General features: G+C 69.0%; 1 protein-coding gene across 2 annotated transcripts in view; it reads right to left on the bottom strand.

Annotated features, from left to right (window-relative positions):
- The window catches only part of FRMPD1 (FERM and PDZ domain containing 1), a 42,748-nt gene that overhangs the window by 9,842 nt on the left and 5,157 nt on the right, over positions 1–27,749 (bottom strand). The window contains exons 2-10 of one of the 2 annotated variants that reach the window (XM_075931231.1): positions 11,567–11,671; positions 8,738–8,895; positions 7,609–7,711; positions 6,022–6,067; positions 5,404–5,511; positions 2,883–2,978; positions 2,133–2,258; positions 1,248–1,367; positions 862–998 (exon numbers count right to left, since the gene is read on the bottom strand). In XM_075931231.1, the coding sequence (XP_075787346.1) occupies positions 862–998; positions 1,248–1,367; positions 2,133–2,258; positions 2,883–2,978; positions 5,404–5,511; positions 6,022–6,067; positions 7,609–7,711; positions 8,738–8,895; positions 11,567–11,667 (995 nt within the window). In that variant the 5' untranslated portion in view covers positions 11,668–11,671. The remainder of the gene's footprint in view (positions 1–861; positions 999–1,247; positions 1,368–2,132; positions 2,259–2,882; positions 2,979–5,403; positions 5,512–6,021; positions 6,068–7,608; positions 7,712–8,737; positions 8,896–11,566; positions 11,672–27,749) is intronic. The other variant, XM_075931232.1, reaches the window with a different exon arrangement.

Raw genomic sequence — 27,749 nt, 5'->3', positions numbered from 1 at the left:
GGGGGGGGGAAGTTGAGCAAAAAAGAAGAATGTCCCAAGCGGCCTTCCAGCTAAGAAAAACCGAAAATACCGGATATTTCACGTCTGGTATTTTCTGGGGGTTTTTGCCAGACACATGCCACAAATACTGGGCTGTCCAGTCCAATACCGGACACGTGGCAACCCTAGTTGTCTGATGATGCTTTTGAGTTTTCCTTTATTTGATAGGGTGGGGGCGGGGGGGTAATTGACTCTCTGTAATAATTTAGGGGCGGAGGTGAACACAGCCCAGCTGGGAAGGCATGGGGCTACAAGGGCCCCTTTGCAATGGTGGTTCTAGCAGCCGGGAGGTGCCGTTCGGCCTGGCGAGGGAAGGCGCCAGAAGCCAGTTCTGGGTTACGCTGCCTGGCAGTGTCTGAGCTAGCAGGGGCAGGTGACTAAGGGTTTGGGTACAGTTTGGTGTCTCCCACGCTCGCTGCTGGGAGTAGCCAATCAGAGCTCTGTACTCTGCCTTCTGATTGGCTACTGTCAATTCCTCTGCCTTGATTGGCTACTGCACGCCGCATGCCTGATGAGCCCAGCCACAGGCAAGTGGCCTTTAGTTAAATAACGTGCAGCACTAAGGGCCGAACCTCTGGCTGTCCTGGGGCGGCAGGGCCAGGTCCCCGCCCACCCGCCGCCTGGCGTTCCTCGCCGCTACGCCAGGCGTGAGCCCTGTCGGAGGGAGCCGAGAGCCACGGCTCCCCCCTCCCAGGCAGTGTGCATAGCGGTCTGTGGAATGGGCGCGCAGGAAGGGCCGAACGTGGGCCGCCCGTCTCCCGCCGCCAGGAGCGAGCCAGCTTCCATCCCGCGGGTGCCCGGCAGAGAACCTGCGTGACTTACGCGATGTACTTGAAGGACACTTTCTGCGGCTGGGCACACGCATAAATCCGCTCCTGGATGTGCAGGGCTGCCAGGCGCAGGGCCACGCTGCACTTCATCTCCACGGCAAAGCGCTCCTGGAGCACGTCGCTGCAGCTCTGCAACGCACACGGGCAGCAGGTCACGGCCGCGCCCGGCGCACTCGTCCCCCCTTGGGCCAGGCTCAGCCCTCTGACAGGCAGCTCACCAGTCCAAGCTGCTGGCTGAGGAATCGCTGGGCCACTCAGAGCAAAGCAACGTCCACGCAACCCTTGGCCCCGTGTAGCGAGAGGGATTGCAACGCCCCCCAGCTCAAACGGGAGGCCAGGGTTCAGGACAGGCAATAGCACCAGCGGCTCCGTGCGTACCTGCAAATAAAGGTATTCGAAGGTCACTGGGTCGTCTTGCAGCAGATCCAGCGGGTCCTTAGGGACGAAGCAGACTCTGAAGAGACACCGGTAGTCATGCGCGTCTTTCCTTTGGACCACCTGGAGCGAACAAACACACCCGTGTGGCACGCCCGCCCCGGCTGCAGAAAGCATCCTCGGCCGGCGGGCGCAGGGACGGCCTGGGGCAGCCCTCCGCCTGTGCGAGAACAAACCGCGGGGCGTCTCTCTGGCGACCAGCTGGCCGCTCCGTGCGTCAGCGCCTCTTTGGGAGGGAAGCCGCAGGAGGATTCAAGCCAAGGGAAGTCGGGGCCACTCGGCCGCCAGCCCTAGTCCTAAGCCAACGGCGCTCTTGTAGCATGGCAGACGCCTGGGGCAACCACAGGCTGGCCCAAGGACCCCGGTCTCCGTGGCATAAGCACCGCCCAGTGCAGGAGCAATGCTCCACACCCTGCTCTACCTCTTGCTCCCGCCAGGGCGTGAGGACGGCTGGTCAACAGCTGAGCACAGTGAGGGACAGGAAGTACCAAGTAAACAGGGACCCTGTGGCGGGCGGCAGGCCTGGAGCGAGGTGCCTGGAGTGCTCACGCTCGGGCAGGGCTATTTCTGAGACATCGCCAGGCCAGCGAGGGCAGCCAGGCCAGGCGGCTGTGCCGTCCCTACTGAGCGCACTCAGCTGCAGTTAGGTCTGGCACTCAGCTAGTGACTTCCCCACCCCTCTCCCCCCAATCTCCCTCCATCCCCTTCCTGCCACCAACGCTCCCTCCCCTGCTCCATTCAGCCTGCACCAGCGGGGCCTCCTTGCAGGGTTGTCCGGGGAGATGCCCGCGCTGGGCCAGGCTGTGTTCGGGGACGGGCTGCACTGACCTGCTCGACGAGCTCCTCTTCGTGTAGCAGGTACACCTTGGCGATGTTGTACTGCTCCTCCAGGGCCAGGGCGAAGTGCTCGATGCAGTGGATGGACAGCTTCTCCTTCAGCGTCAGCAGTATGTCCTGCCAAGGGAGGCGCCTGTCAGTCTGCCCCGGGCATGGGGACCAAGAGGCGCCGGCGCCAGCTCCGCAGGGTCACACCCTCTGCCTGCCTGACACTTCCCCTCTGCCCTGTGGGCCCCCGGAGTGCAGCACCACCGGGCCAGTGTTTCTTAAACTTTTTAAGACCGAGGAACACCAAACAATTTTTTTTTATGAGGAACACCAAGGATTTTGTTGAGGGAAAGAAAAAGGTCACCTGCCCCTTTAAGGGCGGCCATTTTGAATTCTGTTCTCCGCAGCACACCTGCGACTGCCTCGGGAGCACAGTTTAAGAAACACTGCCTGGGTGGAGCAAGCCCTGCCCCTGCAGCTCGCTGGATGAGGCCCACCAGCAGCCCCCTGCCCAAAGTCCCCGTGCGCTCCCGTCCCCGCTGCACCCCTGTGCTTGGCGCCTGAGCGGCTCCATGTGCAAACCGCCCGGCCCCTGCAGCTCCCCTGCCGTCGGGCTAGGTGCTGGGTGGCCCCAAAGCCTCGGGCAATAAAAGCCCACAGCCCACTGTCCAGCCCCCATCCGCTCGCCCCGGGGGGCCCCTGGAGCAGCCAGCAGAGTGGTCCCTTTGGCGGGAGCGCCAGTCAGCCCGGTACCTTCACCGTAGTGGTGGCGTCGAAGCGGAAAGCCTTGGTCTGCCCGTTCTCCAGGTACACCTTGAGGACATTGGGCAGGCACAGAAGCGAGTTCCCCTGCGCGACAAAAGGGCCTGGCTGAGCGGCGCCAGAGCTCCGGGCAGGGGGTCTGGGGTGGGCTGCCGGCTCCTCCGCGCTCAGGCACCGCCTGCGGATGGACAGGCAGAGCTGCCTCCACCTCGCTCCCTTCCCGCGACTCAGCACCGTGGCCCGGCTTGTGCCAAAGCAGCCCCGTAATGAGCCTGCACCAGTTCCTAGCAGGGGACCCCAGAGTGATGAGTAGTGCAGAGAAGAACAGCACAGGGATGGTGCCGGCATCCAGCCCCGGTCTGCTGGCCCGCGCCGGAGCCTCCCGAGCCCGGCCCCTCGGCTGGTGCATCTCCCCACTGGCTCCCGTTTCTCCTGGGCTTCCGGGGAGCCAGGCACCGCAGCACAGTGGCACGTGAGCCGGTGAGGACGTGTGTGCCGACGAGGCGTTCCCGAATCGGGGCCCCTCTGGGTTCGATCCCACCCCTTCCTCAGCGGCAGCAGAGCCCATGGCCCGGCCAGCAGGGCAGGGGCCCCACGGCGGGAGAGACCTCGGTTCCTGGCAGCCGTCCAGGCGGGTGAATTCTCCCTGGCCCAGAGCCCAGCCCTCAGAGCGCGGACACTCAGCTGGAGGCGCTGCGGAGACCCGGCCTTTGGGGTGCTCGGGGTTTGGCAGCAGCCTGGGGGGCGCAGGGACCAGCTCTCCGGCAGCACCCTGGGTCCTTCCCTAGGGCCTGGGGCTGGGAGCAGGGGCCAGTCTGTGCGTGGCTGGCCCAGGCCAGCTCGGCGGGGGAGGGGGTGGACACAAGGGCCATCACGCTGGCGCAGGAGAGAGGAAAGGCCTGACTGGCTTGTGGGGGTGCCTCAGATAACGCCTCTGAGCCCGGCAGGGGAAAGGGCGAGAAGCCCCTTTCGGACGTGGGGCCACAAACAGGGTCGGTGGCTCCCAGGCAGTGGCGCCTGTCCGAGACGCTACCGAACCGGCGGCTGTTTTCTGTGACACGCCACGGGCTCCCCGCAGCGGCCAGGCATGGCCCCAAGCATCCCGGCTCCGTGTCCTTCTCTGCCACGCTGCCTGGCCGGCGCCGGACGGACACGCTACACCCTCTGTGCGTCTTCGGCTGCCGGGACGCTGGACGGCTGAACCCCCGCTCGCCTGCCACCGCAAGCCAGGGCTGCCGACGGGACACAGCTGAGCGTGGACTGTCGCCAGGGGGTGTCTGAGTCCAAACCACCGAGGGCGGCCCACGCTGGGGCCTCACCCCAGCAGAAGGCACCCTGGAGCCACAGGCAGCGCCGGGTCGACAGAATTCTTACTCTCACCCGCCTCCCACCGCTGGGCATTGCACCGCGGCAGTGACGGGCAGACACGCCCGCAGGCAAGTCACAGACACAGCTCCCCTGCCACGGCTCACGTATGGGAACCCGTCTCAGAGACGTGCCAAGTGCACTAGGCAGTGCTACCCACTGAAAAGGGGCCGCACGCCCAGCTGGACCCGGGCACAGAGGCTTCCTCGGCAGGGAAGAAGGGCGTGAACAAGCAGCCGTTTCCAGGGCATTCCAGGCAGCCACGTGGAACCACATCGACCCTGGTCACACTCAGGGCAGACACGCAACCAACCCAGTGAAGGGAGCCAGGTCTAACGAGGGCCCTGCTCTGTCCTCAGCAGCACTCTGCGCCGTGCTAATGGTGCTCGATGCCAGCGTGTGTTTAGCGCCACGTGGTGGGGACGGACAGTGGGCAGCCACCACTGTCGCTGCGCAGCCATGTAGCCACCACTGCCACTGTACAGCCACCACTACTGGCATGCAGCCACCACTGCCACCATATTGCCACCACACAGCCACCACTGCCACCACACAGCCATGTAGCCAACACTGCCACTGTACGGCCACTACTACTGGCATGCAGCCACCACTGCCACCACACAGCCATGTAGCCACCACTGCCACTGTACAGCCACCACTACTGGCATGCAGCCACCACTGCCACCACACAGCCATGTAGCCACCACTGCCACTGTACAGCCACTACTACTGGCATGCAGCCACCACTGCCACCATATTGCCACCACACAGCCACCACTGCCGCCACGCAGCCATGTAGCCATCACTGCCACCACACATCCACCATGCTGGCATGCAGCCACCACACTACCGCCACACAGCCACCACTGCCAGCATGCAGCCACCACTGCCGCCACGCAGCCACGTAGCCACCACTGCTGGCATGCAGCCACCACTTCCACCATACTACTGCCACACAGCCACCACTGCCGAAATGCAGCCACCACTGCTGCCGCACAGCCATGTAGCCACCACTGCCACCACACTGCCCCTGCACAGCCACCACGGCCGCCACACAGCCACGTAGCCATCACTGCAGCCATGTAGCCACCACTGCTGCTGCACAGCTGCTGCGCAGTCCCCGGGAGCGATTCCGTAGCACACCGACCTGAGAGTGTCCGTTCACCAGCACCTCCTCGGCAAAGCGAACCTTGACGGGGTTTGTCTTCAGCCGGGCCCTCTTCTCAGCCGTGAGGAACGAGGACTTGGGGCCGCCCTGAAACACACCGGTGCTGAATGTGAGCACACGCTGCATGGCCTCCGTGGCCTGGCACAGCGGTTTGCGTCCGTGGGCCAGTCTGAGCAGCGCGAAGGCCTGGGCCTGCCGCCCAAGGACTCCTGTGTGACGGGACAGGCTGCCCCAATGCGGGTCTGGCCGGGCGTGCACCCTTCCAGCACCGGGCGCTGGGCTGGGCTGGGCTGCGCGCGAGGTCTGGGGTGGGGCTAATCCCAGGTGTAAGAATCGCGGGTTCCAGCCCCCTTCCCTTGGCCCGTCCCCCGCGTGGGCGCCCTGGGGCCGGCACTGGGGAGAAAGTCTCGGGTTCGCCGTAACAAGCGTGTGCTCTGGACTGAGTGGCAGCCCCTGTACAGCTCTGGATGCACCACTCCCATCGCACTCCCCGCCCGGCTGGGCCAGTCCCGCGGGGGCCCAGCCCTGTCCCCGCCGCGGGCTAACGCCCTCTTGCCATGGAGCAGCCTCGCGAGGGGCTTCCAGCAGGCCATTTACCGAGGTGCAGCGCAGCACGGTGAGGAGGAGCGAGTCTTCAGGGTCCCTGAAACAGACACATGCAGTGAGCAGCAAACAAGGGCCTGCTGGCCCGTTCCAGTGATGTACAGTGTGAGCTGCCCTGCCCCATCTTTCTGCTTTACCTGCTCTTGTGGGGCCTGAGGGAGCATGGGCTTGGAGGATCTGGGGGGGACACTGGCTTGGGGGAGCTTTGGGGGGCTTGGGGCCCTGAGGGAGCTCTGGCTTGGGGAGTTTGGAGGTGTCTGGGGGGCACTGGCTTGGGAAGGGGGTTTACGCTCTGCTCCACCCAGTGCAGGTGCCCTTCAGCAGAAAGGGGCCTGGGCCACTCCAGGGGAGCTGGTTGAAAACATCCCATTGGACTGGAAGATGGAGCTGCCCCAAAGAGGAAAAGTTCTGTGGGGACATGTCGGCTTGGAGAAAACTGCAGCGCCCTCCTTTCCCCCCAGCCGGGCAGAAGTGCTCCATCTGAGGAAGGCCAAAGCGCGTCACCTGGACTTTGGATCTGTTCCATTGGCCCTTAGATTTCATATTGTGTATGAATCTATCCAGTGTAGACACGTGAAACCGAGTCAATTCTATTTGCTATTTGACGTTGTGACGTAGTGGGGGGGGGGGGTACCTGGCTGGTTGCTATGCTGGGCAGTGGGCTGTGAGTGACCTCCACTGGCTGCTGGCTGCAGCACGGCCCAGCAGGGCAGGGGATGAGTCATTATCCAAGGGGGCTAAGAACCTGTCTGACCAGTTATCTCCCAGGGAGCAGAACAATGGGAAGGGGAGTGGAGCCCTGGCTGGGGGCAGGGCTGGAAGGGAGTCAGTTAGGTTTCTGGCTGGTATCATGGAGGAAGCAGCCTAGGGAAAGGGGCTGGAATTTAGGGGCCCAGCCACCCCCCCGTCTCAAGGGGGGCTGAGGCATCCTAGCCCCGGTTCCTGGAACCAGATGACATCTGTGCTGTGCTGTATCCTGGAGGAGCAATAAACTCCCCTGTTCTACTGGCTGGGGGAGTCTGTCCGTGCCACTACGGGGGTGCAGGAGATGGGAAAACCCCAACGCGCCGTCACAGTCGTATTATCACGTGCTGACAGTATCCAAATTAAACATTTCTAGGGGCCAGATTCCACATAGTTTGGAATTTGTGTTCCATGGGAAATGTCAGCTCTTTGTTCCAACATGGAACTCCTTCCGCCCACCCGGAATGTCGATTTCTCCTGGCGCGGAAATTCGGCATTGTCATTCATCGGCATACCAGCGATGTGTACTGCGAGCAGGTTTTTGACTCCAGAGTGTAACCCATGCCCACGCGGTACGGCACTCTGTACCCCTCTAATGGTGGCTGGCCTGCACGGCAAGGTGGAAGAACCGGCGGTACCGCCTCGGCTCGCCCGCCTAGCTCTCCAGAGGCGCCGGCTTTCTCTTGCACGGCCGCGTGCAGCCTCCGAGGCCCAGCCCACGCCTGTGTCTGGTGCACTGGCTGTGAATGACATGTGGAATTACCCCAGGGAACAGCCACGAGTGCCACGGGACCGAGGTTACGTCACTTTACTCCAGCACCCCGTGCAGGCTCCTACCTCAACAGGCCCGCTGCCTGCTCTATAGAAACGTGCTCCACGGCTTCGTGGTTTATGCTGAGGATCTGATCACCCGGCAGCAGCTTCCCATCGGCCGTGCCTCCTAGCAGAGAGCAGCAGCACGTCAGCCACTAGGCCGTGCAGACCCCAGCTCTCGGCGCTGCCTCCCTCTCCTTTGCCCCACGCTGCAGGTGTGGGCTACTGGATGCGCACACGGCCCCCAGGCAACCGCAGACACCAGCCAGCGGTAGTAACCCAATGGCCCCGCCTGCTCCCCGACTCTGACCAGCTGAAATCAAAGGCCACGGGCGTGGACAGAACGGCTCCCCGTGGCTCCCAAGGACGTGTCCAGGCCCAGGCCGTGGTGTGCAGTGCAGAGGGCCAGGGGAAGGGAGTGTGAGCTGCCATGGGGCGGCGCAGACTGCTGGCTGGGGGGGGTTACCTGAGGACTAGGGGTGGCAAAGGCAGGTGGGGGGGCAGGATGGGTCTGTGAGGCCGGCAGGTCGAGAGGGGGCAGGGGACGCAGATGGAGGGGTAAGCGTCATGGAGTCCCACCACCCAGGGCAGGGAATGTGAGGTGTTTTGTGCGGCCTCAGCGGGGCGTTACGGGGAAGGGCTTGCGCGCTCGTCCTGGCCTCTCTCGGCCGCGCCTGGCTGGGGCCCTGAGGGCGGCTCGGGAGGCCAGGTGACTGTGTCCTATGCCTGACCCTGACAGCAGCCGCTCCAGCCCTGGGACCCGCGGGGGCGCTGCGAGCCAGGCCGGAGGGGAGCGTTGGTGAAAAGCGGTGTTGCTGCGACAAGGCCCCTCCCCACAGACAGCGCTGCCCAGCGGGTGGGGAGGGGCCCCCCAAGCCACCCCGGGCAGCCAGACAGTTGTGCCTGGTGCTCGGTTACACTTCAGAGAAGCCCCCGCACAGAGAGCGAGGGGAGCGGCTGGGGCGGCCGCAGCCTGGGGAATCGCCACGCGGCGGCCGACGTCTCCTCTCAGGCCCGGCCCCGCTGGACATGGCCACAGCCCGCTCGGCTCCGTGCCGTGGCAGAGGGGCAGCGTGGAACCCACCGCTGTGCGGGGCTGAGCCTGCAGCTTCCCTCCCGCCCTCGTGCGGGGCCGCGGGGGGCACGCTCCTACCTGCCGCGACGGAGGCGACAGTGAGAGGCAGGTTGGGCGAGATCTCAAAGCCATAGTTCCCGAGGAGCAAGTCCTTGTGTATGGTGAGCGTGAGCGTCACGCGGCTGCCCGGCTGGCCCAGGCCCTCAGAGGCGACGTCCCCCACCGAGGATCTGCCCCTGAGCATTTGGACAGGGCGAAAGAGAGAGCCGGGCTCAGACTGGGCCCAGCGCCGCCCGCAGCGCACACAGCCCCACAGCCGCCGTCTGTTCCCGGGACCGGCCCCGCGCAAGAGGAAGTGACAGTGAAAGCCGGCACCCCCGCCCGACAGCAGTGCCCCCAGGGCAGGAGCAGCCCGGCCTCAGGCCGGCCCCCAGCTCCGCTCCAGGGGAGCCCAGGGAACCGGACTTGCCCTGCAGCCTGCCCTCGGCCCGGCAGTCTCCCTGTCACACCGAGTCCTGCCGGGAAAGCAGGGGATTTCCGGGCAGCTACGTCCTAGACCCTCTAGGGCTGGACAGGCCAAAGGCAGCAGCTGATCCCCTGAGCCCCGCCGGCGCCAGCCCAGTCGGCCAGGGCGACTCGTTCTCCCACGACGCCCCGTTCCACGGCTGCCTGAGGCCGGGGCCCACTCCAGCCGTCTCCAGCCCTCCTGCCTCTGGGGGGGCGTCCCTGCCTGGCGAGCCGGTGTGGAGTCCTGCCAGCAGGCGGGTTTGCTCAGGGACCGGGTACGACCTAGCCCCGCACAAGAGCGACGGGGCCTGCGCTCGGGGCACAGCGCCACCGGCAAACCCTTCTTGTGCCCGCAGCCTCCAGCTTCTAAGGGCTCGAGGGGCGCCCTGGGCAGGAGGCACCGCTGGAGCCTGGGGGCCAAGGCGTGGGCGGGGTAGCAGAGTCCACGCCCCGCCCACGGGGCGACACTCCTCCCCACGGCCTCCAGCGGGCCCCGCACAGCGCCACGGGCAAGGCTGGGCCCTACGCCCCTCGGCAGAGCGCCGCGCTCTCCTGGGGAGCCTCGCCCCTTCGCCAGGGCTGCTGTGGGGCGGGGCCCTGCCAGCGGGGAGGGCGTTTCTGACTAGCCGGCTTGGTGGGATGGAGTGCGCTCAGCACGGCTCCCACTGGCTCGCCAGCCTGCCCAGCAGCCGCAGGGGGGCGGGGAGGCAGCCCTCAAGGCGGACAGGGCCGGGAGGGAACGCTGCTCTTCCCCCATCGCCAGGCAGCCGGAGCGGAGCCCTGGCCCCACAGTCCCCACGGGGGGGAGGTTAAGACACAGCTCGGCCGCTGCTTGCCCCAGGCGTGGCACACGAGGGGCCGTTGGGAAGTTCCGGCTGGGGCGCAGGGGCCGGCCTGACGGCTCCCGACCAAGGACCGCTCTGTAAGCGCCCCAGCTCCGTGCAACACCCTCAGCCAGGCTTCCTGGCCCGGCAGCCGAGGGCGCCTCCCAGAGCCAGCGGGAGAGCACGCCGCCGGGCTGCGGGGAACGGCTGCTCTGACGCTGCAGGGCCTGGGACCAGCTCACGGGACGCGGATCTCCGCATCGGGAACCGGCGTGTCCCCACGAGCCGGGTTGGGCACCGCCTGAAGAAGCAGGGCTCCCACCGTCTGGGAGCGTCTCTTGGCCTCACCCCCAGCCGCGAGAACACCCGCGGAAGAAGGGCTGGACGGGGGGCTGGACGGGGGTCCCCGCTACAGGGATTTCTAAGGTCTGCGCTGCTAGAACAAAAGGAAAAACTAGGCAGCACTTTCAAGAGTAACAAGACGGTTTCTTAGGTGATGAGCTTGTGGGGCAGACCCACTTCCTCAGATGCCCACGAAAGCTCATCGCTAATAAACGGTCTTGTTAGTCCTTAAAGTGCTGCCTAGTTTTTCCTTTTGTTTTTCCAAGAGCAGACTAACCCGGCTACCTCTCTGTTACCTGCCTGCTAGCTTAGGCTTAGTTTGCATTTGTGTGGATTAGCTAGGGACTCCGCTTTGATCTGTTTGCGGTCGCACACTGAACATCCACGAGTCCCTAGTTAATAAACTTGCTTTGTGCTGCATCTTAACCAGTGTGTTTCGTGTGACGTGTCGGGGAAAATCTCAGCTCCTGATTCGCCCCAAATCCCGGAAACGTTTCTGTGACGTAGTGGGGGTACTTGCTGGGATGTGGTGACCTCTGCTGTCTGGAGCAAGACCCAGCAGGGAAAACCTCACTAGGCAGAGGTAAGGCCAAACTGGTTGAACCAGTGGCCAGACACCCCCCATGGAGAGGAACAAAGGAAGGTGAATGCGGCCCTGGCTGGGGGGCAGGGCTGGAAGTGGGTTAGTTGGTTGGTGGCTGTCTGTGAGGATGGATGAGAAAGCCTAGGGAGAGGAGCTGGAGTTTAGGGGCCCAGTCTCCCCCATCTCAAGGGGGCCTGAGGCCTCCTAGCCCAGTTCCTGTAACCAGATTACATCTGTGCTGCGCCGTGCTGGAGGAGCAATAAACCACCCTCAATTCCACTGGCTGGTACAGTCTGTTTGTGCCATTTCGGGGTGCAGGAGACGGGGAACCCCCAACGCGCCGTCACAGTTTCATTTTCAGTTTGCCCCCAAACACACTTTCCCCACAGACCCATTCGCGGCCCAGCGCTCTGGGGAGTGCCCCAGGAGGCGTGGCACACCGGGCTAGCAGTGGAGAAGGAAGCGGAGGTGAGAGCAGAGACGCTGTAAGGTAGGATACGCACTGCGCCCGATGCTACTTTGTACCAGATCTGCCCCTGCAATCGCACAGGAGTGGGCACAGCAAGGGGATCTCAGCCCGGCCCTCGCTTGCTGGAAAGCAGCTCGCCAGCGCCCGAGTAGCAAAGCTCCTGTTCCGGAAAACGTACTTACCTGGACATGCTCTCCCGAGACCGGTGGAGCCATCGCGCTACCATGTGCTCTAGCCTACGCGCTTTGCGTGTCTGGAGTAAGTCAGTCTCCAGATCTTCCATCTACCTGCGGAAGACAGAGGTTAGTACACACCTGGGGCGCGGGGATGGCCTGGCTGGATGGGACCAGCGGCGCACTGCCCATCTCGGAGGGGAGCCCGTACCGAATGCAGGGGCAACAGACCCGCACTAGCGAGTTATCCGATTCCCAGCCAGTTCCTCGGCCCAGAGTGGAGCTCTGAGGCAGGAGTGTCGACATCCCGGCTAAAATGCCAGGACGCCTCTTGTCCCAGCATTTCCATTTCACAGCTCAGAGCCTGGCAAGGCCTGCACAGGGCCTGGGCGGCGTGCCAGCCGGCTGCATGAGACTCGGCGGCACCCTCTGCACCTGTGCTCGGCCCCGGCGCTGGCACAGTGTGTGCGACCAGCAGGAACACTCTGCGCAGGCCGGGGCGGAGTGCAGGGAACAGCCAAGTGCATCTCCTGTTTCGGGGAGACAGGCTGCTGGTAACACCTGGTTTCTATCGCAATTCCCACCCCCTCCGTTGGTGGGAACACCCCGAATGGCAGCCGTCCTTTCTGAGGACCACACCTCTCGCCCCCACCGTCCCTGTGCAACGCCCCCAGGCCTCCGCTGCCAGGCAGGAGCAATGAAAACCACCCGGCTTGTGCTCTTCGGGCAGCCCCTGGACTCGGGAGACCCCAGCTCAGTGTCGGACCATTCGGCTGGAGAGCGGTGCGATGGGTTTTACCCGCGGGGGGATGCAGTCTGCGCTCCAGCCGTGACCCCTTTGTCCTTCAGGGACACACGGGAAGATCCATCAGTGTCACACCCCACGTGCCGGCTTTGAGTGGAGGTGTAGATCCCTGCGGAAAGCTTAGACAGTCTGTGCAGCTCCAGCGGCCTGCTGGCCCCAGGCTGAAAACTGCCGGAGGGGAACCCCGCAGGGCTACCGCGTGGCGAGCACCCGACCCATCTCGCCCTGTGAATGTCACGAGGACGGGCTGGGTATCTGCTGCCCTCGCTCCTCGTGAGAGTGAGTCCGGCTAATCACTGTCCCCCTCCCGCTCCCCGGCTGGCAGCAGTCCGCCCGTGCCCAGAGGTGATTCCCGTGCACTGCAGCCGTGCTGGGTCCCAGGGCTGCGCCCTCCAGATTATTCCAGTTGTGCACACGTGCAAATCCACGTGCGACAGGTCGGCTCAGGCAACGCTGCTGCAAGCTGTGCATACGCCGAGGTCCAGCCGGACGCCAGCGGTGCCAGCGAGTGTCCAGACTCCTGAGACGGGCCGCAGCGCCGGGGAGGAAGAGCCCACTGGGCCGGGGGCAGGGACACTCCCCTCAGGCCTTTCTCCGTCGCCGGCGGGGCTTTCCCCACCCGCCTGGGGGCCCGCTTGTGCGCAGGGGAGGGCGCCGCGCCAGCTGTGCTGTGGAAAAGGCGCGTCCCTGCAGAGCGCCGGCCCGGGCCCAGAGCTGGGAGCCACTGGAAACGTGCAGCTGGGCCGGGAAGCCAGGGGAACTGAGGCGCGGGGCCGGCATGGGGAGGAAGGGCTCAGCCGCCAGCTCTCACACAACGAATACCGGTCCCGAGCCCAGGAGTGAGCGCTGGGAGGGGTGGCCCAGGGACAGCCGACCCTCGCCTGGCCGCCTCGCCGCAACGCGGCTGGACCCCTGCGGACCCACTGGCTGGATGCTCCGCTGCGGCTGGGGCCCTGGGCTGGACGTGGTGCAATAGGGTGGGTCCAGGTCCCCCTCCCCCTCCATCTCCATCTCCCCGCCGGAGGTCCAGAGCCAACACCTGGGCACTGACCTGCCTGCCTGGCTTGGGGCTGCTCCTCACACAACCTCGCGCCCTGCCTTGTACCTGGTCCCGCTAGTCGCTGAGGGCCGGAGCTCCTTGCACTGCCCTGCCTGGGGGCTCGTGTCCCCGAGCCGGCTCCTTGCCCGGCGTGGAGGATAGCCAGCCCATCCCGCCCCCTTCCAGGCTGCATCTGTGCACAAGGCAGCGGGCGGCCTGGTCCCCTCCGCGATTGACAGCCATGCACTCAGGCACGCCAGGCTGAGCACTGGCCTCTCGCCCCAGGATGACGGACCCCCGAGGCAGCGTGAAGCCCTTGAGCCCATTCCCCGCCAGGGGCCAGCGCCTTGCACACGGCTGCGGAACGGCATTCGCCCTCTGCTCCGGCCGGGCTGAGAACGGAGTGCGGCCGCGTGGCTGTAGCGTTTTCCTGGGCGGTGACAGCCCCGTGCAGCGACAGCCAGGCGCCACGGGCGACTGCAAGACCAAAATCCGCACGTTCCTCCTGCCACCCGTCCGCCCCCTCCTGCAGCCGCCCCGCTGGGGCAGGGAGCCGGAGCCCCGCTTCCGAACAGCTCGGGGTGCTGGAGTTTTTTGTTTTGTCCAGGTCGAGATTTTGCAGTAGAGACGGGACACCCAGAACGCCGCCTGCACACAAGCCACCCGGGTATTTCTACACAGGGACAGTCGAGTTCCTGCGCCGAGCCTCCGACTCCATCTCTGGAGTAGGGCTAAATGCCACGGGGGCTTTTCCAGTCACACCCTGTCTGGTCCGCACCGCGGCTCCCTCCAATGGCGACAGTCTCGTTTCTTCAGGCAGCGGCGCTGCTGGTGTGACAGACACAATGAAGACGTTCTAGTCCGGCGAGCCCTGCAGAGCTAACTGAGGGCAGGAGGCAGATACATTCCTGCTAACAAGTCTGTCACAGGATTCCAGCTACAAAGTCTCGGCCTAGGGAGGAGACAGAAGTGCATCAGCTTGGTTTTCGGCTCCCACGGTGAATGGGCAAGTCTACAGCTGTGTCCACAGCCCGTTCAATGAGGGCAAAAAGGCATTTTTCGAGTCCAGTCCCGCATCGCGCTGCGGCATGGCGCAGAGTTGCTTTTCACGCACGAGAAGAGCGGAAAAAGCTGCAGGCCCCCTCTGGATCCACCGTGCTCAGAAGTGAAAGGCGACGCCGGGCCGACGTGTTACTCCAAAGCGCACGGAAGCAGCAGACTGGCATTACGCTACAGAAGGAAAAGCAGCCTTTTCTCGCTCATTTCATCCTCCACGTGGAAGGCCCGGCAGGCGGGGCCAGCTCTTTGCTGGGGAGGGACGTCCCGTTAACCGCTAGGTGTAACCGGTTAGCCGACTAGATGTGGGCTGGGGGGGCCGCTGGGGCCGGAGATGGAGGGGGGCTGCTCCAGCTCACGCTGGTTAACCGAAAGCATCACCCAGGGAACCCGTCACATCCCCACTTTGTGTGGTGTGTGCACAGCCCCTAGCGGGGTGGGGTCCCGGCCCACGACGGGGCACCGGGGCTGTGCCCTGTGGATGATAAATACTAGTCAGTAGCATCGGTCCAGCTGCAGAAGAGGGCGGCGGGAGAGACGCACGAGACGCCTGTGCTGGGACCGTGCAAACCCAGCTGGCCTCGGACTCAGCGTGACCACCACGGCGGTTCCATGAACCTGGGCCTGGCCCTCGGCCCCCAGCTCTGCCCCCACTTCACCCCTTCAGGGGCAGCGGGGCCGGCCCCGGCGCCAGTCCTCAGGCAGCGGCCGTGCAGCCTGTTTTCCCTCCTGGGCAGCAAGAAGGGGCACATCCCACAGCTGGCCCTGCCTGCCCCCAGCCCAGGGCTGACCTCGCCGCTCGCCTCCTCCGTGACAGCCGATCAGCAGGCTCTGGGATCCCCCCGCCGTGCTGCGAGCGCCCAAGAACGGCCCGGAGGAGCAGCCGCTGCCCGCCCTGCGCCGGGACTGTGCCGGCACCTTGGAGACAAGCTGCAGCGGCTGGCAGGAGACGTGGGCAGTCGCGCAGGGCGAGCGGTCCCCGGGCGAGCAGAGCAGGCCGGCGGTCGCGCAGGGCGAGCGGTGCCCGGGCGAGCAGAGCAGGCCGGCGGTCGCGCAGGGCGAGCGGTGCCCGGGCGAGCAGAGCAGGCCGGCGGTCGCGCAGGGCGAGCGGTGCCCGGGCGAGCAGAGCAGGCCGGCGGTCGCGCAGGGCGAGCGGTGCCCGGGCGAGCAGAGCAGGCCGGCGGTCGCGCAGGGCGAGCGGTGCCCGGGCGAGCAGAGCAGGCCGGCGGTCGCGCAGGGCGAGCGGTCCCCGGGCGAGCAGAGCAGGCCGGCGGTCGCGCAGGGCGAGCGGTGCCCGGGCGAGCAGAGCAGGCCGGCGGTCGCGCAGGGCGAGCGGTCCCCGGGCGAGCAGAGCAGGCCGGCGGTCGCGCAGGGCGAGCGGTGCCCGGGCGAGCAGAGCAGGCCGGCGGTCGCGCAGGGCGAGCGGTCCCCGGGCGAGCAGAGCAGGCCGGCGGTCGCGCAGGGCGAGCGGTCCCCGGGCGAGCAGAGCAGGCCGGCGGTCGCGCAGGGCGAGCGGTCCCCGGGCGAGCAGAGCAGGCCGGCGGTCGCGCAGGGCGAGCGGTCCCCGGGCGAGCAGAGCAGGCCGGCGGTCGCGCAGGGCGAGCGGTGCCCGGGCGAGCAGAGCAGGCCGGCGGTCGCGCAGGGCGAGCGGTCCCCGGGCGAGCAGAGCAGGCCGGCGGTCGCGCAGGGCGAGCGGTGCCCGGGCGAGCAGAGCAGGCCGGCGGTCGCGCAGGGCGAGCGGTCCCCGGGCGAGCAGAGCAGGCCGGCGGTCGCGCAGGGCGAGCGGTCCCCGGGCGAGCAGAGCAGGCCGGCGGTCGCGCAGGGCGAGCGGTCCCCGGGCGAGCAGAGCAGGCCGGCGGTCGCGCAGGGCGAGCGGTGCCCGGGCGAGCAGAGCAGGCCGGCGGTCGCGCAGGGCGAGCGGTCCCCGGGCGAGCAGAGCAGGCCGGCGGTCGCGCAGGGCGAGCGGTCCCCGGGCGAGCAGAGCAGGCCGGCGGTCGCGCAGGGCGAGCGGTCCCCGGGCGAGCAGAGCAGGCCGGCGGTCGCGCAGGGCGAGCGGTGCCCGGGCGAGCAGAGCAGGCCGGCGGTCGCGCAGGGCGAGCGGTGCCCGGGCGAGCAGAGCAGGCCGGCGGTCGCGCAGGGCGAGCGGTGCCCGGCCGAGCAGAGCAGGCCGGCGGTCGCGCAGGGCGAGCGGTCCCCGGGCGAGCAGAGCAGGCCGGCGGTCGCGCAGGGCGAGCGGTGCCCGGGCGAGCAGAGCAGGCCGGCGGTCGCGCAGGGCGAGCGGTCCCCGGGCGAGCAGAGCAGGCCGGCGGTCGCGCAGGGCGAGCGGTCCCCGGGCGAGCAGAGCAGGCCGGCGGTCGCGCAGGGCGAGCGGTCCCCGGGCGAGCAGAGCAGGCCGGCGGTCGCGCAGGGCGAGCGGTCCCCGGGCGAGCAGAGCAGGCCGGCGGTCGCGCAGGGCGAGCGGTGCCCGGGCGAGCAGAGCAGGCCGGCGGTCGCGCAGGGCGAGCGGTGCCCGGGCGAGCAGAGCAGGCCGGCGGTCGCGCAGGGCGAGCGGTGCCCGGGCGAGCAGAGCAGGCCGGCGGTCGCGCAGGGCGAGCGGTCCCCGGGCGAGCAGAGCAGGCCGGCGGTCGCGCAGGGCGAGCGGTGCCCGGGCGAGCAGAGCAGGCCGGCGGTCGCGCAGGGCGAGCGGTCCCCGGGCGAGCAGAGCAGGCCGGCGGTCGCGCAGGGCGAGCGGTGCCCGGGCGAGCAGAGCAGGCCGGCGGTCGCGCAGGGCGAGCGGTCCCCGGGCGAGCAGAGCAGGCCGGCGGTCGCGCAGGGCGAGCGGTGCCCGGGCGAGCAGAGCAGGCCGGCGGTCGCGCAGGGCGAGCGGTGCCCGGGCGAGCAGAGCAGGCCGGCGGTCGCGCAGGGCGAGCGGTCCCCGGGCGAGCAGAGCAGGCCGGCGGTCGCGCAGGGCGAGCGGTGCCCGGGCGAGCAGAGCAGGCCGGCGGTCGCGCAGGGCGAGCGGTGCCCGGGCGAGCAGAGCAGGCCGGCGGTCGCGCAGGGCGAGCGGTCCCCGGGCGAGCAGAGCAGGCCGGCGGTCGCGCAGGGCGAGCGGTGCCCGGGCGAGCAGAGCAGGCCGGCGGTCGCGCAGGGCGAGCGGTCCCCGGGCGAGCAGAGCAGGCCGGCGGTCGCGCAGGGCGAGCGGTCCCCGGGCGAGCAGAGCAGGCCGGCGGTCGCGCAGGGCGAGCGGTCCCCGGGCGAGCAGAGCAGGCCGGCGGTCGCGCAGGGCGAGCGGTGCCCGGGCGAGCAGAGCAGGCCGGCGGTCGCGCAGGGCGAGCGGTGCCCGGGCGAGCAGAGCAGGCCGGCGGTCGCGCAGGGCGAGCGGTGCCCGGGCGAGCAGAGCAGGCCGGCGGTCGCGCAGGGCGAGCGGTGCCCGGGCGAGCAGAGCAGGCCGGCGGTCGCGCAGGGCGAGCGGTCCCCGGGCGAGCAGAGCAGGCCGGCGGTCGCGCAGGGCGAGCGGTGCCCGGGCGAGCAGAGCAGGCCGGCGGTCGCGCAGGGCGAGCGGTCCCCGGGCGAGCAGAGCAGGCCGGCGGTCGCGCAGGGCGAGCGGTCCCCGGGCGAGCAGAGCAGGCCGGCGGTCGCGCAGGGCGAGCGGTGCCCGGGCGAGCAGAGCAGGCCGGCGGTCGCGCAGGGCGAGCGGTGCCCGGGCGAGCAGAGCAGGCCGGCGGTCGCGCAGGGCGAGCGGTGCCCGGGCGAGCAGAGCAGGCCGGCGGTCGCGCAGGGCGAGCGGTGCCCGGGCGAGCAGAGCAGGCCGGCGGTCGCGCAGGGCGAGCGGTGCCCGGGCGAGCAGAGCAGGCCGGCGGTCGCGCAGGGCGAGCGGTCCCCGGGCGAGCAGAGCAGGCCGGCGGTCGCGCAGGGCGAGCGGTGCCCGGGCGAGCAGAGCAGGCCGGCGGTCGCGCAGGGCGAGCGGTGCCCGGGCGAGCAGAGCAGGCCGGCGGTCGCGCAGGGCGAGCGGTGCCCGGGCGAGCAGAGCAGGCCGGCGGTCGCGCAGGGCGAGCGGTGCCCGGGCGAGCAGAGCAGGCCGGCGGTCGCGCAGGGCGAGCGGTCCCCGGGCGAGCAGAGCAGGCCGGCGGTCGCGCAGGGCGAGCGGTGCCCGGGCGAGCAGAGCAGGCCGGCGGTCGCGCAGGGCGAGCGGTCCCCGGGCGAGCAGAGCAGGCCGGCGGTCGCGCAGGGCGAGCGGTGCCCGGGCGAGCAGAGCAGGCCGGCGGTCGCGCAGGGCGAGCGGTGCCCGGGCGAGCAGAGCAGGCCGGCGGTCGCGCAGGGCGAGCGGTCCCCGGGCGAGCAGAGCAGGCCGGCGGTCGCGCAGGGCGAGCGGTCCCCGGGCGAGCAGAGCAGGCCGGCGGTCGCGCAGGGCGAGCGGTGCCCGGGCGAGCAGAGCAGGCCGGCGGTCGCGCAGGGCGAGCGGTGCCCGGGCGAGCAGAGCAGGCCGGCGGTCGCGCAGGGCGAGCGGTCCCCGGGCGAGCAGAGCAGGCCGGCGGTCGCGCAGGGCGAGCGGTCCCCGGGCGAGCAGAGCAGGCCGGCGGTCGCGCAGGGCGAGCGGTGCCCGGGCGAGCAGAGCAGGCCGGCGGTCGCGCAGGGCGAGCGGTCCCCGGGCGAGCAGAGCAGGCCGGCGGTCGCGCAGGGCGAGCGGTCCCCGGGCGAGCAGAGCAGGCCGGCGGTCGCGCAGGGCGAGCGGTCCCCGGGCGAGCAGAGCAGGCCGGCAGTCGCGCAGCGCCAGGCCAGGCCCGGTCAGGGGTGCGCGGGTGGCACCGAAGCGACCGCGTGCCGAGGGCGCAGCTCCAAACCAGGGAGCCGCGGTGCTGGTGGCGGCGCCTGGTCCCCTGCATGCAGAGTTACGTGCGTCCAGCAGGAATAGGCTGGGCCGCCTCTCGGCTCGCTCCGAGACCGCAAGCTCTGCCTGGCAGGACAGCCGTGCGGCTGCAAGAGCCTTGTCCAGGCCCGTCCCCGTCCGTCGCACTGTGCACCACTGTCCCGACACGTCCCACGCAAACGTCTCCCCTCCCCAGCCTTCCCCGGCCGACGGAGCGCGGAGCACGCCCGGCACCGCCGCGATGGCGACTCCTGCCTCTGCCCGGCCCCATCGCCCGCCTCTGGCCGCTCCCGACAGGCCTTTGGGTGCTGGCTCGTGCTCTCCCTGCCCGCGGGCCCCCACACCGCTCGGGGCGGGAGCGCAGGGCGGGGCCAGGGCGCCGAGTTCACCCCCGGCCCCGCTTGGAAAGGAGACCCGGGCGCAGCGCTGGGGCCGGACTGCCCCGCCAGCAGCAGGCGTGCTGTGACTAGGGCTAATGCGGGGCCGGGCTCCCTGCAGGGCCTGTCCGTCCCTTGTCTCCGGGCGTGGGCTGAGGAGCTATGGCCGAAGGCAACCATGGCTTCTGGACTCTTCCTTCCCCACTTGCGTGAGGTCCTGGGGCAGAGCCTACGGGGGCTTCTCTGCCTCGCACGGGCCAAGGGGGCTCAGGAGTGCGAGGGGGCCCGTAACGCCTGCCCCTGCTGTCACTCCCCACCGCAAGAGCCCACACCGCTCTCCCCAGTGGCCCTGCTGCCCGGGGCACAGGGTCTGGGGTGCAGGAGCCCTCTGCTCGGAGCACGGCGGCCATGCAGCCTCGTGGCACCGCCTCTCTGGGACCTGCCGCCCCAGGCTGCCAGCTGGCCAGGCCTGGCGTAAACACTTGTGCTTATTTTCCTCCGTCCTTCCTGATCTGCTGGACGCTGCTGCCCAGGACGTGATGAAATGCGCTGGCACCTGGGAGCAGCACTGCAGGGAGAATGCGCAGGGAGCAATTGCAGCACTTGCTGGAGGAGACGCCCACTGCAGGGCCATGGCACAGGAGGTGCATGTTCCTGGAAGAACAGGCGGCTCATTGGCAGGGAACTCGCCAGAGATCTGGGTTCAAATTCCTGCTCTGCTACCAACTTGTGACCTTGGGCAACTCATGTAACCTCTCTGTGCCTCGGTTTCTCACTGCCCCAGGGGGGATTATTAGCTCTGCTGGGCCCAGGGTGGGGGTGGATAAATGGATGACAGATTGTGAGGCACCCGGCACTACCAGAGTGGGGCCACGCACGTCCCACAGAGGAGAGATCCCGAGGTCAGGAGGGCGCCCAGCGCCAGATGGATCCCATCTCCTGCGCAGTGCGGGACATGGCCTTGCACACACAGAGCCGGCTCCGGCCCCATGAGGGACATGGCCTTGCACACACAGAGCCGTCTCCGGCCCCATGCGGGACATGGCCTTGCGCACACAGAGCCGGCTCCGGCCCCATGCGGGACATGGCCTTGCGCACACAGAGCCGGCTCCGGCCCCATGCGGGACATGGCCTTGCACACACACAGCCGGCTCCGGCCCCATGCGGGACATGGCCTTGCGCACACAGAGCCGGCTCTGGCCCCAGGCGGGACATGGCCTTGCGCACACAGAGCCGGCTCCGGCCCCATGCGGGACATGGCCTTGCGCACACAGAGCCGGCTCCGGCCCCATGAGGGACATGGCCTTGCACACACAGAGCCGTCTCCGGCCCCATGCGGGACATGGCCTTGCGCACACAGAGCCGGCTCCGGCCCCATGAGGGACATGGCCTTGCACACACAGAGCCGTCTCCGGCCCCATGCGGGACATGGCCTTGCGCACACAGAGCCGTCTCCGGCCCCATGAGGGACATGGCCTTGCGCACACAGAGCCGTCTCCGGCCCCAGGCGGGACATGGCCTTGCACACACAGAGCCGGCTCCGGCCCCATGCGGGACATGGCCTTGCGCACACAGAGCCGGCTCCGGCCCCATGAGGGACATGGCCTTGCACACACAGAGCCGGCTCCGGCCCCATGAGGGACATGGCCTTGCACACACAGAGCCGTCTCCGGCCCCATGCGGGACATGGCCTTGCGCACACAGAGCCGGCTCCGGCCCCATGCGGGACATGGCCTTGCGCACACAGAGCCGGCTCCGGCCCCATGCGGGACATGGCCTTGCACACACACAGCCGGCTCCGGCCCCATGCGGGACATGGCCTTGCGCACACAGAGCCGGCTCTGGCCCCAGGCGGGACATGGCCTTGCGCACACAGAGCCGGCTCCGGCCCCATGCGGGACATGGCCTTGCACACACAGAGCCGTCTCCGGCCCCATGCGGGACATGGCCTTGCACACACAGAGCCGGCTCCGGCCCCAGGCGGGACATGGCCTTGCGCACACAGAGCCGGCTCCGGCCCCAGGCGGGACATGGCCTTGCGCACACAGAGCCGGCTCCGGCCCCAGGCGGGACATGGCCTTGCGCACACAGAGCCGGCTCCGGCCCCATGCGGGACATGGCCTTGTGCACACAGAGCCGGCTCCGGCCCCAGGCGGGACATGGCCTTGCGCACACAGAGCCGGCTCCGGCCCCAGGCGGGACATGGCCTTGCACACACAGAGCCGTCTCCGGCCCCATGCGGGACATGGCCTTGCACACACAGAGCCGGCTCCGGCCCCAGGCGGGACATGGCCTTGCGCACACAGAGCCGGCTCCGGCCCCAGGCGGGACATGGCCTTGCGCACACAGAGCCGGCTCCGGCCCCAGGCGGGACATGGCCTTGCGCACACAGAGCCGGCTCCGGCCCCATGCGGGACATGGCCTTGCACACACAGAGCCGGCTCCGGCCCCAGGCGGGACATGGCCTTGCGCACACAGAGCCGGCTCCGGCCCCAGGCGGGACATGGCCTTGCGCACACAGAGCCGGCTCCGGCCCCAGGCGGGACATGGCCTTGCGCACACAGAGCCGGCTCCGGCCCCATGCGGGACATGGCCTTGCGCACACAGAGCCGGCTCCGGCCCCAGGCGGGACATGGCCTTGCGCACACAGAGCCGGCTCCGGCCCCAGGCGGGACATGGCCTTGCACACACAGAGCCGTCTCCGGCCCCATGCGGGACATGGCCTTGCACACACAGAGCCGGCTCCGGCCCCAGGCGGGACATGGCCTTGCGCACACAGAGCCGGCTCCGGCCCCAGGCGGGACATGGCCTTGCGCACACAGAGCCGGCTCCGGCCCCAGGCGGGACATGGCCTTGCGCACACAGAGCCGGCTCCGGCCCCATGCGGGACATGGCCTTGCGCACACAGAGCTGGCTCCGGCCCCAGGCGGGACATGGCCTTGCGCACACAGAGCCGGCTCCGGCCCCAGGCGGGACATGGCCTTGCACACACAGAGCCGGCTCCGGCCCCAGGCGGGACATGGCCTTGCACACACAGAGCCGGCTCCGGCCCCAGGCGGGACATGGCCTTGCACACACAGAGCCGGCTCCGGCCCCAGGCGGGACATGGCCTTGCACACACAGAGCCGGCTCCGGCCCCAGGCGGGACATGGCCTTGCACACACAGAGCCGGCTCCGGCCCCAGGCGGGACATGGCCTTGCGCACACAGAGCCGGCTCCGGCCCCAGGCGGGACATGGCCTTGCGCACACAGAGCCGGCTCCGGCCCCAGGCGGGACATGGCCTTGCGCACACAGAGCCGGCTCCGGCCCCAGGCGGGACATGGCTTTGCACACACAGAGCCGGCTCCGGCCCCAGGCGGGACATGGCCTTGCGCACACAGAGCCGGCTCCGGCCCCAGGTGGGACATGGCTTTGCACACACAGAGCCGGCTCCGGCCCCAGGCGGGACATGGCTTTGCACACACAGAGCCGGCTCCGGCCCCAGGTGGGACATGGCTTTGCACACACAGAGCCGGCTCCGGCCCCAGGCGGGACATGGCTTTGCACGACCTCTCCCAATGCAGGGACCTCAGCGCTTCTAGGCACTTCTGTGGGCTGCCGCTAGCCCGAGTGCATCCCGGGGCCCAGTTCCCACGGCTCGGCTCCCGCAGGCTCCTGCAGCCCTGCCGCAGAGCAGCCCGTTGGTAATGGCTATTGATCTGCAGGCTCCCGCCCCCAGGGCTCAAGAGGCAGAGCTGTGCGGCTGGCTTTCTGGCCTCCCCACTGGAAACCTTCAGGCTCGGCCCCTGCCAGGTCGGGCTCACGTCAAGTACGCTCCCTGGGCTGAAAGGGGCCGCTCACACGGGCCGGAGCCCCTTGCGCCCGGGGTTCCTGGGTTCCCGGATGGCCGGGTAGCCAGAGGGCAGGGGGCTGTGCACAGGACATCCGGGGCCTGGCTGCGGGCTGCTGCCGCGTGCAGTACGTCCCCACGCACCGGGCCAGGCTGGGCAGGAAGCAGCCCCGGACAGGCAGCTCCGGGGAGCCAGCCATGCAGCTGACTGGCGGGCGGGGCCTCGCGGGGCCCATCCCCGCCGCTGGTCTCACGCACACCACGCAGCTGCCCGGCGGGCTCCCGGCTCCAGGAGCCCTGCTGGAAATACTTGGCAACACTCCCTGCAGCCAGGAGCCGGCCTCCGGCACTGGGCACTGGGCCAGGTCCCCGGGGCTCAGAACGGGGAGCGTGCCGGGGTCAGCCAGAGCAGGGCGGGGCCTAGGGCAGGGGCTGCATTCCCTCCACTTGGGGGGCTCACACTTGGGCCACGGCTCAGTCTAGTCCACAGGCCCCACAGCTCCACGTCTAACCCACCCCCGCAGACAGCGGCTCCTGGTCTCGGGGCGGCCCCTCCGGTGCTGCGGGTCTCGGAGCTCAGACGCAGCCTGGGGGCCGAACCGGAGTGGCCAGCAACAGGGCAGCGTGTGCAGGCGGCCGTGTCTGGGGGAGCCGGGCCCTGGGAGGGAACAGCCCCCACTGCGCCCAGTGCCGGTAGGGAGTAATGGGGTCTGGAGACGATCGGCCCAGAGCTGCACACGGGGGATCTCTCGTCTGCCCCGTGACACTGCCGCATCCTTACAGCCAGGGCCGCCGAGCCCAGAGACGCCAGCAAAGCCAGCCCCCCGCGGGTCCCTCTGCCCCGCTCGCAAACTCCCCTCGCTGCCCGTGAGACCCTCCGCCCCGGGAGCCCCGCCAGTCACGCAGGCAGGCCCCTCGGCGCTGGGGAGCAGACAGCCGGAAGGCGGCGCGTGGGAGCCGCAGCAGCCGGCTGGCGAGCAGCGGGCCTGGGAACGCCAGCAGCCCTCGCCGGGCCGCTCTTCTCCCCTGGCTGCCTCGGGGCGGGTGCTGGTGCACAGCGAGCCGCCTCCCCACGGCCCCGGCTCGGAGCGGCTCCCTGCTCGCTGGCCGGCCACGGGGAGCCCGAGGGGCGCGGGGAGGGCGCGTCCGTTCAGCGGGGGCGGGCGGCAGGCCAGCGTGCTAGAGCTGTGCACCCGGGCTTGCTGGGGCAGGGCAGGGCTGCTGTCAGCGGGGAGCCCGCAGCAGCCCTGTGGCTTGCGCAGGGTGGGGGTGCGGGGACTTGGACCCTGACCACGGGCTGCTCAAGCAACCGCACCGTCGGCCTGGCCCGGGTCGCGGACGCAGGGACTGCGGCTTGTGCTGCGCTTGGAGCCCGGCCCTCCAGTCAGCCCTGGACACAGAGCATTGCCCGGCCACGGGTCCCTGCGAGACCGCCTGCTGCACCGCGCCCTGCTGTGGCCAGTCACGCCTGGCTCCGGACAGCTCGCAGACGGACGGACGGACGGTGCTGGGCAGTGCAGACGGATGGACAGACAGACGGGGCTGGGCAGTGCGGACAGACAGTGCTGGGCAGTGCAGACGGACGGACGGACGGGGCTGGGCAGTGCAGACGGACGGACAGACAGACGGGGCCGGGCAGTGCAGACGGACAGACGGTGCTGGGCAGTGCACACGGACGGACAGACAGACGGCGCTGGGCAGTGCGGACAGACGGACAAACGGTGCTGGGCAGTGTAGACGGACGGACAGACAGACGGGGCCGGGCAGTGCAGACGGACGGACGGAGCTGGGCAGTGCAGATGGCCGGGGCCGGGCAGTGCAGACGGACGGGGCCGGGCAGTGCAGACGGACGGACGGCCGGGGCCGGGCAGTGCAGACGGACGGACAGACAGACTGGGCCGGGCAGTGCAGACGGACGGACGGACGGGGCCGGGCAGTGCAGACGGACGGACGGCCGGGGCCGGGCAGTGCAGACGGACGGACGGACGGGGCTGGGCAGTGCAGACGGACAGACAGACGGGGCTGGGCAGTGCAGACGGACAGACAGACGGGGCTGGGCAGTGCAGACGGACGGACGGCCGGGGCCGGGCAGTGCAGACGGACGGACGGACGGGGCTGGGCAGTGCAGACGGACGGACGGCCGGGGCCGGGCAGTGCAGACGGACGGACGGACGGGGCTGGGCAGTGCAGACGGACGGACAGACAGACTGGGCCGGGCAGTGCAGACGGACGGACGGACGGGGCCGGGCAGTGCAGACGGACGGACGGCCGGGGCCGGGCAGTGCAGACGGACGGACGGACGGGGCTGGGCAGTGCAGATGGACGGACGGACGGGGCTGGGCAGTGCAGACGGACAGACAGACGGGGCTGGGCAGTGCAGACGGACAGACAGACGGGGCTGGGCAGTGCAGACGGACGGACGGCCGGGGCCGGGCAGTGCAGACGGACGGACGGACGGGGCTGGGCAGTGCAGACGGACAGACAGACGGGGCTGGGCAGTGCAGACGGACGGACGGACGGGGCTGGGCAGTGCAGACGGACAGACAGACAGACGGGGCCGGGCAGTGCAGACGGACGGACGGACGGGGCTGGGCAGTGCAGACGGACAGACAGACAGACGGGGCCGGGCAGTGCAGACGGACGGACGGACGGGGCTGGGCAGTGCAGACGGACAGACAGACGGGGCTGGGCAGTGCAGACGGACGGACGGACGGGGCCGGGCAGTGCAGACCAAGTTCCCTGCATGTTTAGGGCATGTTGGGTAGCGGCAAGAACAAAACTCCGCTGCCGAGCGCAAGGCCAGTGCTCTCCCGCCCACCCGCAGCGTCTGGGGTCCGGGCTGGCAATTTCCAGCCACAGGGATCCAGGGCTGGTCGATGCAGGGACCCGCCCGCGTCGCTGCACGGAGCTCGGGGAGCTGGGCCCCCAGTGCAGCCAGAAGCCTCTCAGGTTTGGCCCTTGGGCTGGTCCCAGGGGTGCAGCGGTGCGAGGACTGGCAGGGCATACTCAGGAAAACGCCCCCGTCCCCTCTCGCGCCAGATCTCCAGCCGGCCCCGAGCGGGACTGGCCAGGGCTCTGCCGGCAGCACAGTCACGGCCACCCTCCACCCAGCCAATCCGGAGTCACCCCCCTTCCCCCGGCGCTCCCCAAGAGACCCAAGTTACTTCTAGCAACCGGCGCCCAGGGCTCCTTCCGCCACCTCTGCCTCCTGCGCTGCCCGGGACGGGGAGGGACGCGGACGAGGGTCCAGTCGCTGTCGAGAAGCCTCGGAAATCAGAACCGGCTTCCACCTCCCGCTGGGTCAGCCGCCTCCTGCTCCCGGCGCCCTGACTGCCAGCCCGAGCAAGCAGCCCCTGCCGCGGGGCCAAGCGCTTCCAAGCTCCCTAATGGGATTAGCGTCTCCGGCAGCGCTTAACCCCCTGCTGCTGCGCCAGGCCGCCTCTGAGCCGGGACGGCCTCTTTCCGGCCTGGCGCTGGCCCCGCACTGCTGAGAGGCGCCCTGCCGCGGAAGAGGGTCGCAGGGACAACGGGGGTCTGAAGCCGTTTGCCTAACGAGACTAGTGACTGGGCCTCAGCCCTGCTGTCCAAACCAAGAGCCTGCAAGCCAAGCACGCGTGGGCTTGTTACGGCCACCTGGCCACGGCAGATCCACGGAACGTGTGCACCGAGACGCACCGCGTGGGCGCGTGCACACAGCCCCACGTGCACACACAAACACGCACGCACACCCCCACGTGCACATGCTCACCCACAAACACTCGTGCACGCGCACATACACACGCGCACACACAGACACGTGCGCACACACAAATACACATGCACGCATACGCGCGCACATACAAATACATGTGCGCACACACAAATACACATGCACACACAAACACGAGCGCGCACACACACGCACATGCACATATGCGCGCGCACACAAACACGTGCGCGCGCACACACGCGCACACATACAAACACACAGCCCTTTACGTGGGCCTGGGAGCCCGGCAGGCGACAGGCGTTGTGTGGGAGCGGCGTTTGTCCCCGCATTGCCGTTCTGGTAGAGCCTGCATACCCCTCCGAGGGCCCCGGACACAGCTACAGGTTTGGGACCCGCTCAGCCCCGTGCACCTCGCGGGGGCCCCGGCGTGCAGGACAGGGCTACGTGCGCAGGGGCTGACTCCGGAGGGAGCCTACACGCCCGAGTCCCGGCAGTGGGGGGAGAGCGGCGCCCCGTCTCCCCACCCCGCT

Source organism: Pelodiscus sinensis, chromosome 6 (genome assembly GCF_049634645.1).
Source record: "Pelodiscus sinensis isolate JC-2024 chromosome 6, ASM4963464v1, whole genome shotgun sequence".
Taxonomy (NCBI): Eukaryota; Metazoa; Chordata; order Testudines; family Trionychidae; genus Pelodiscus; species Pelodiscus sinensis.
This window is presented reverse-complemented; position numbering and strand designations above follow the sequence as displayed.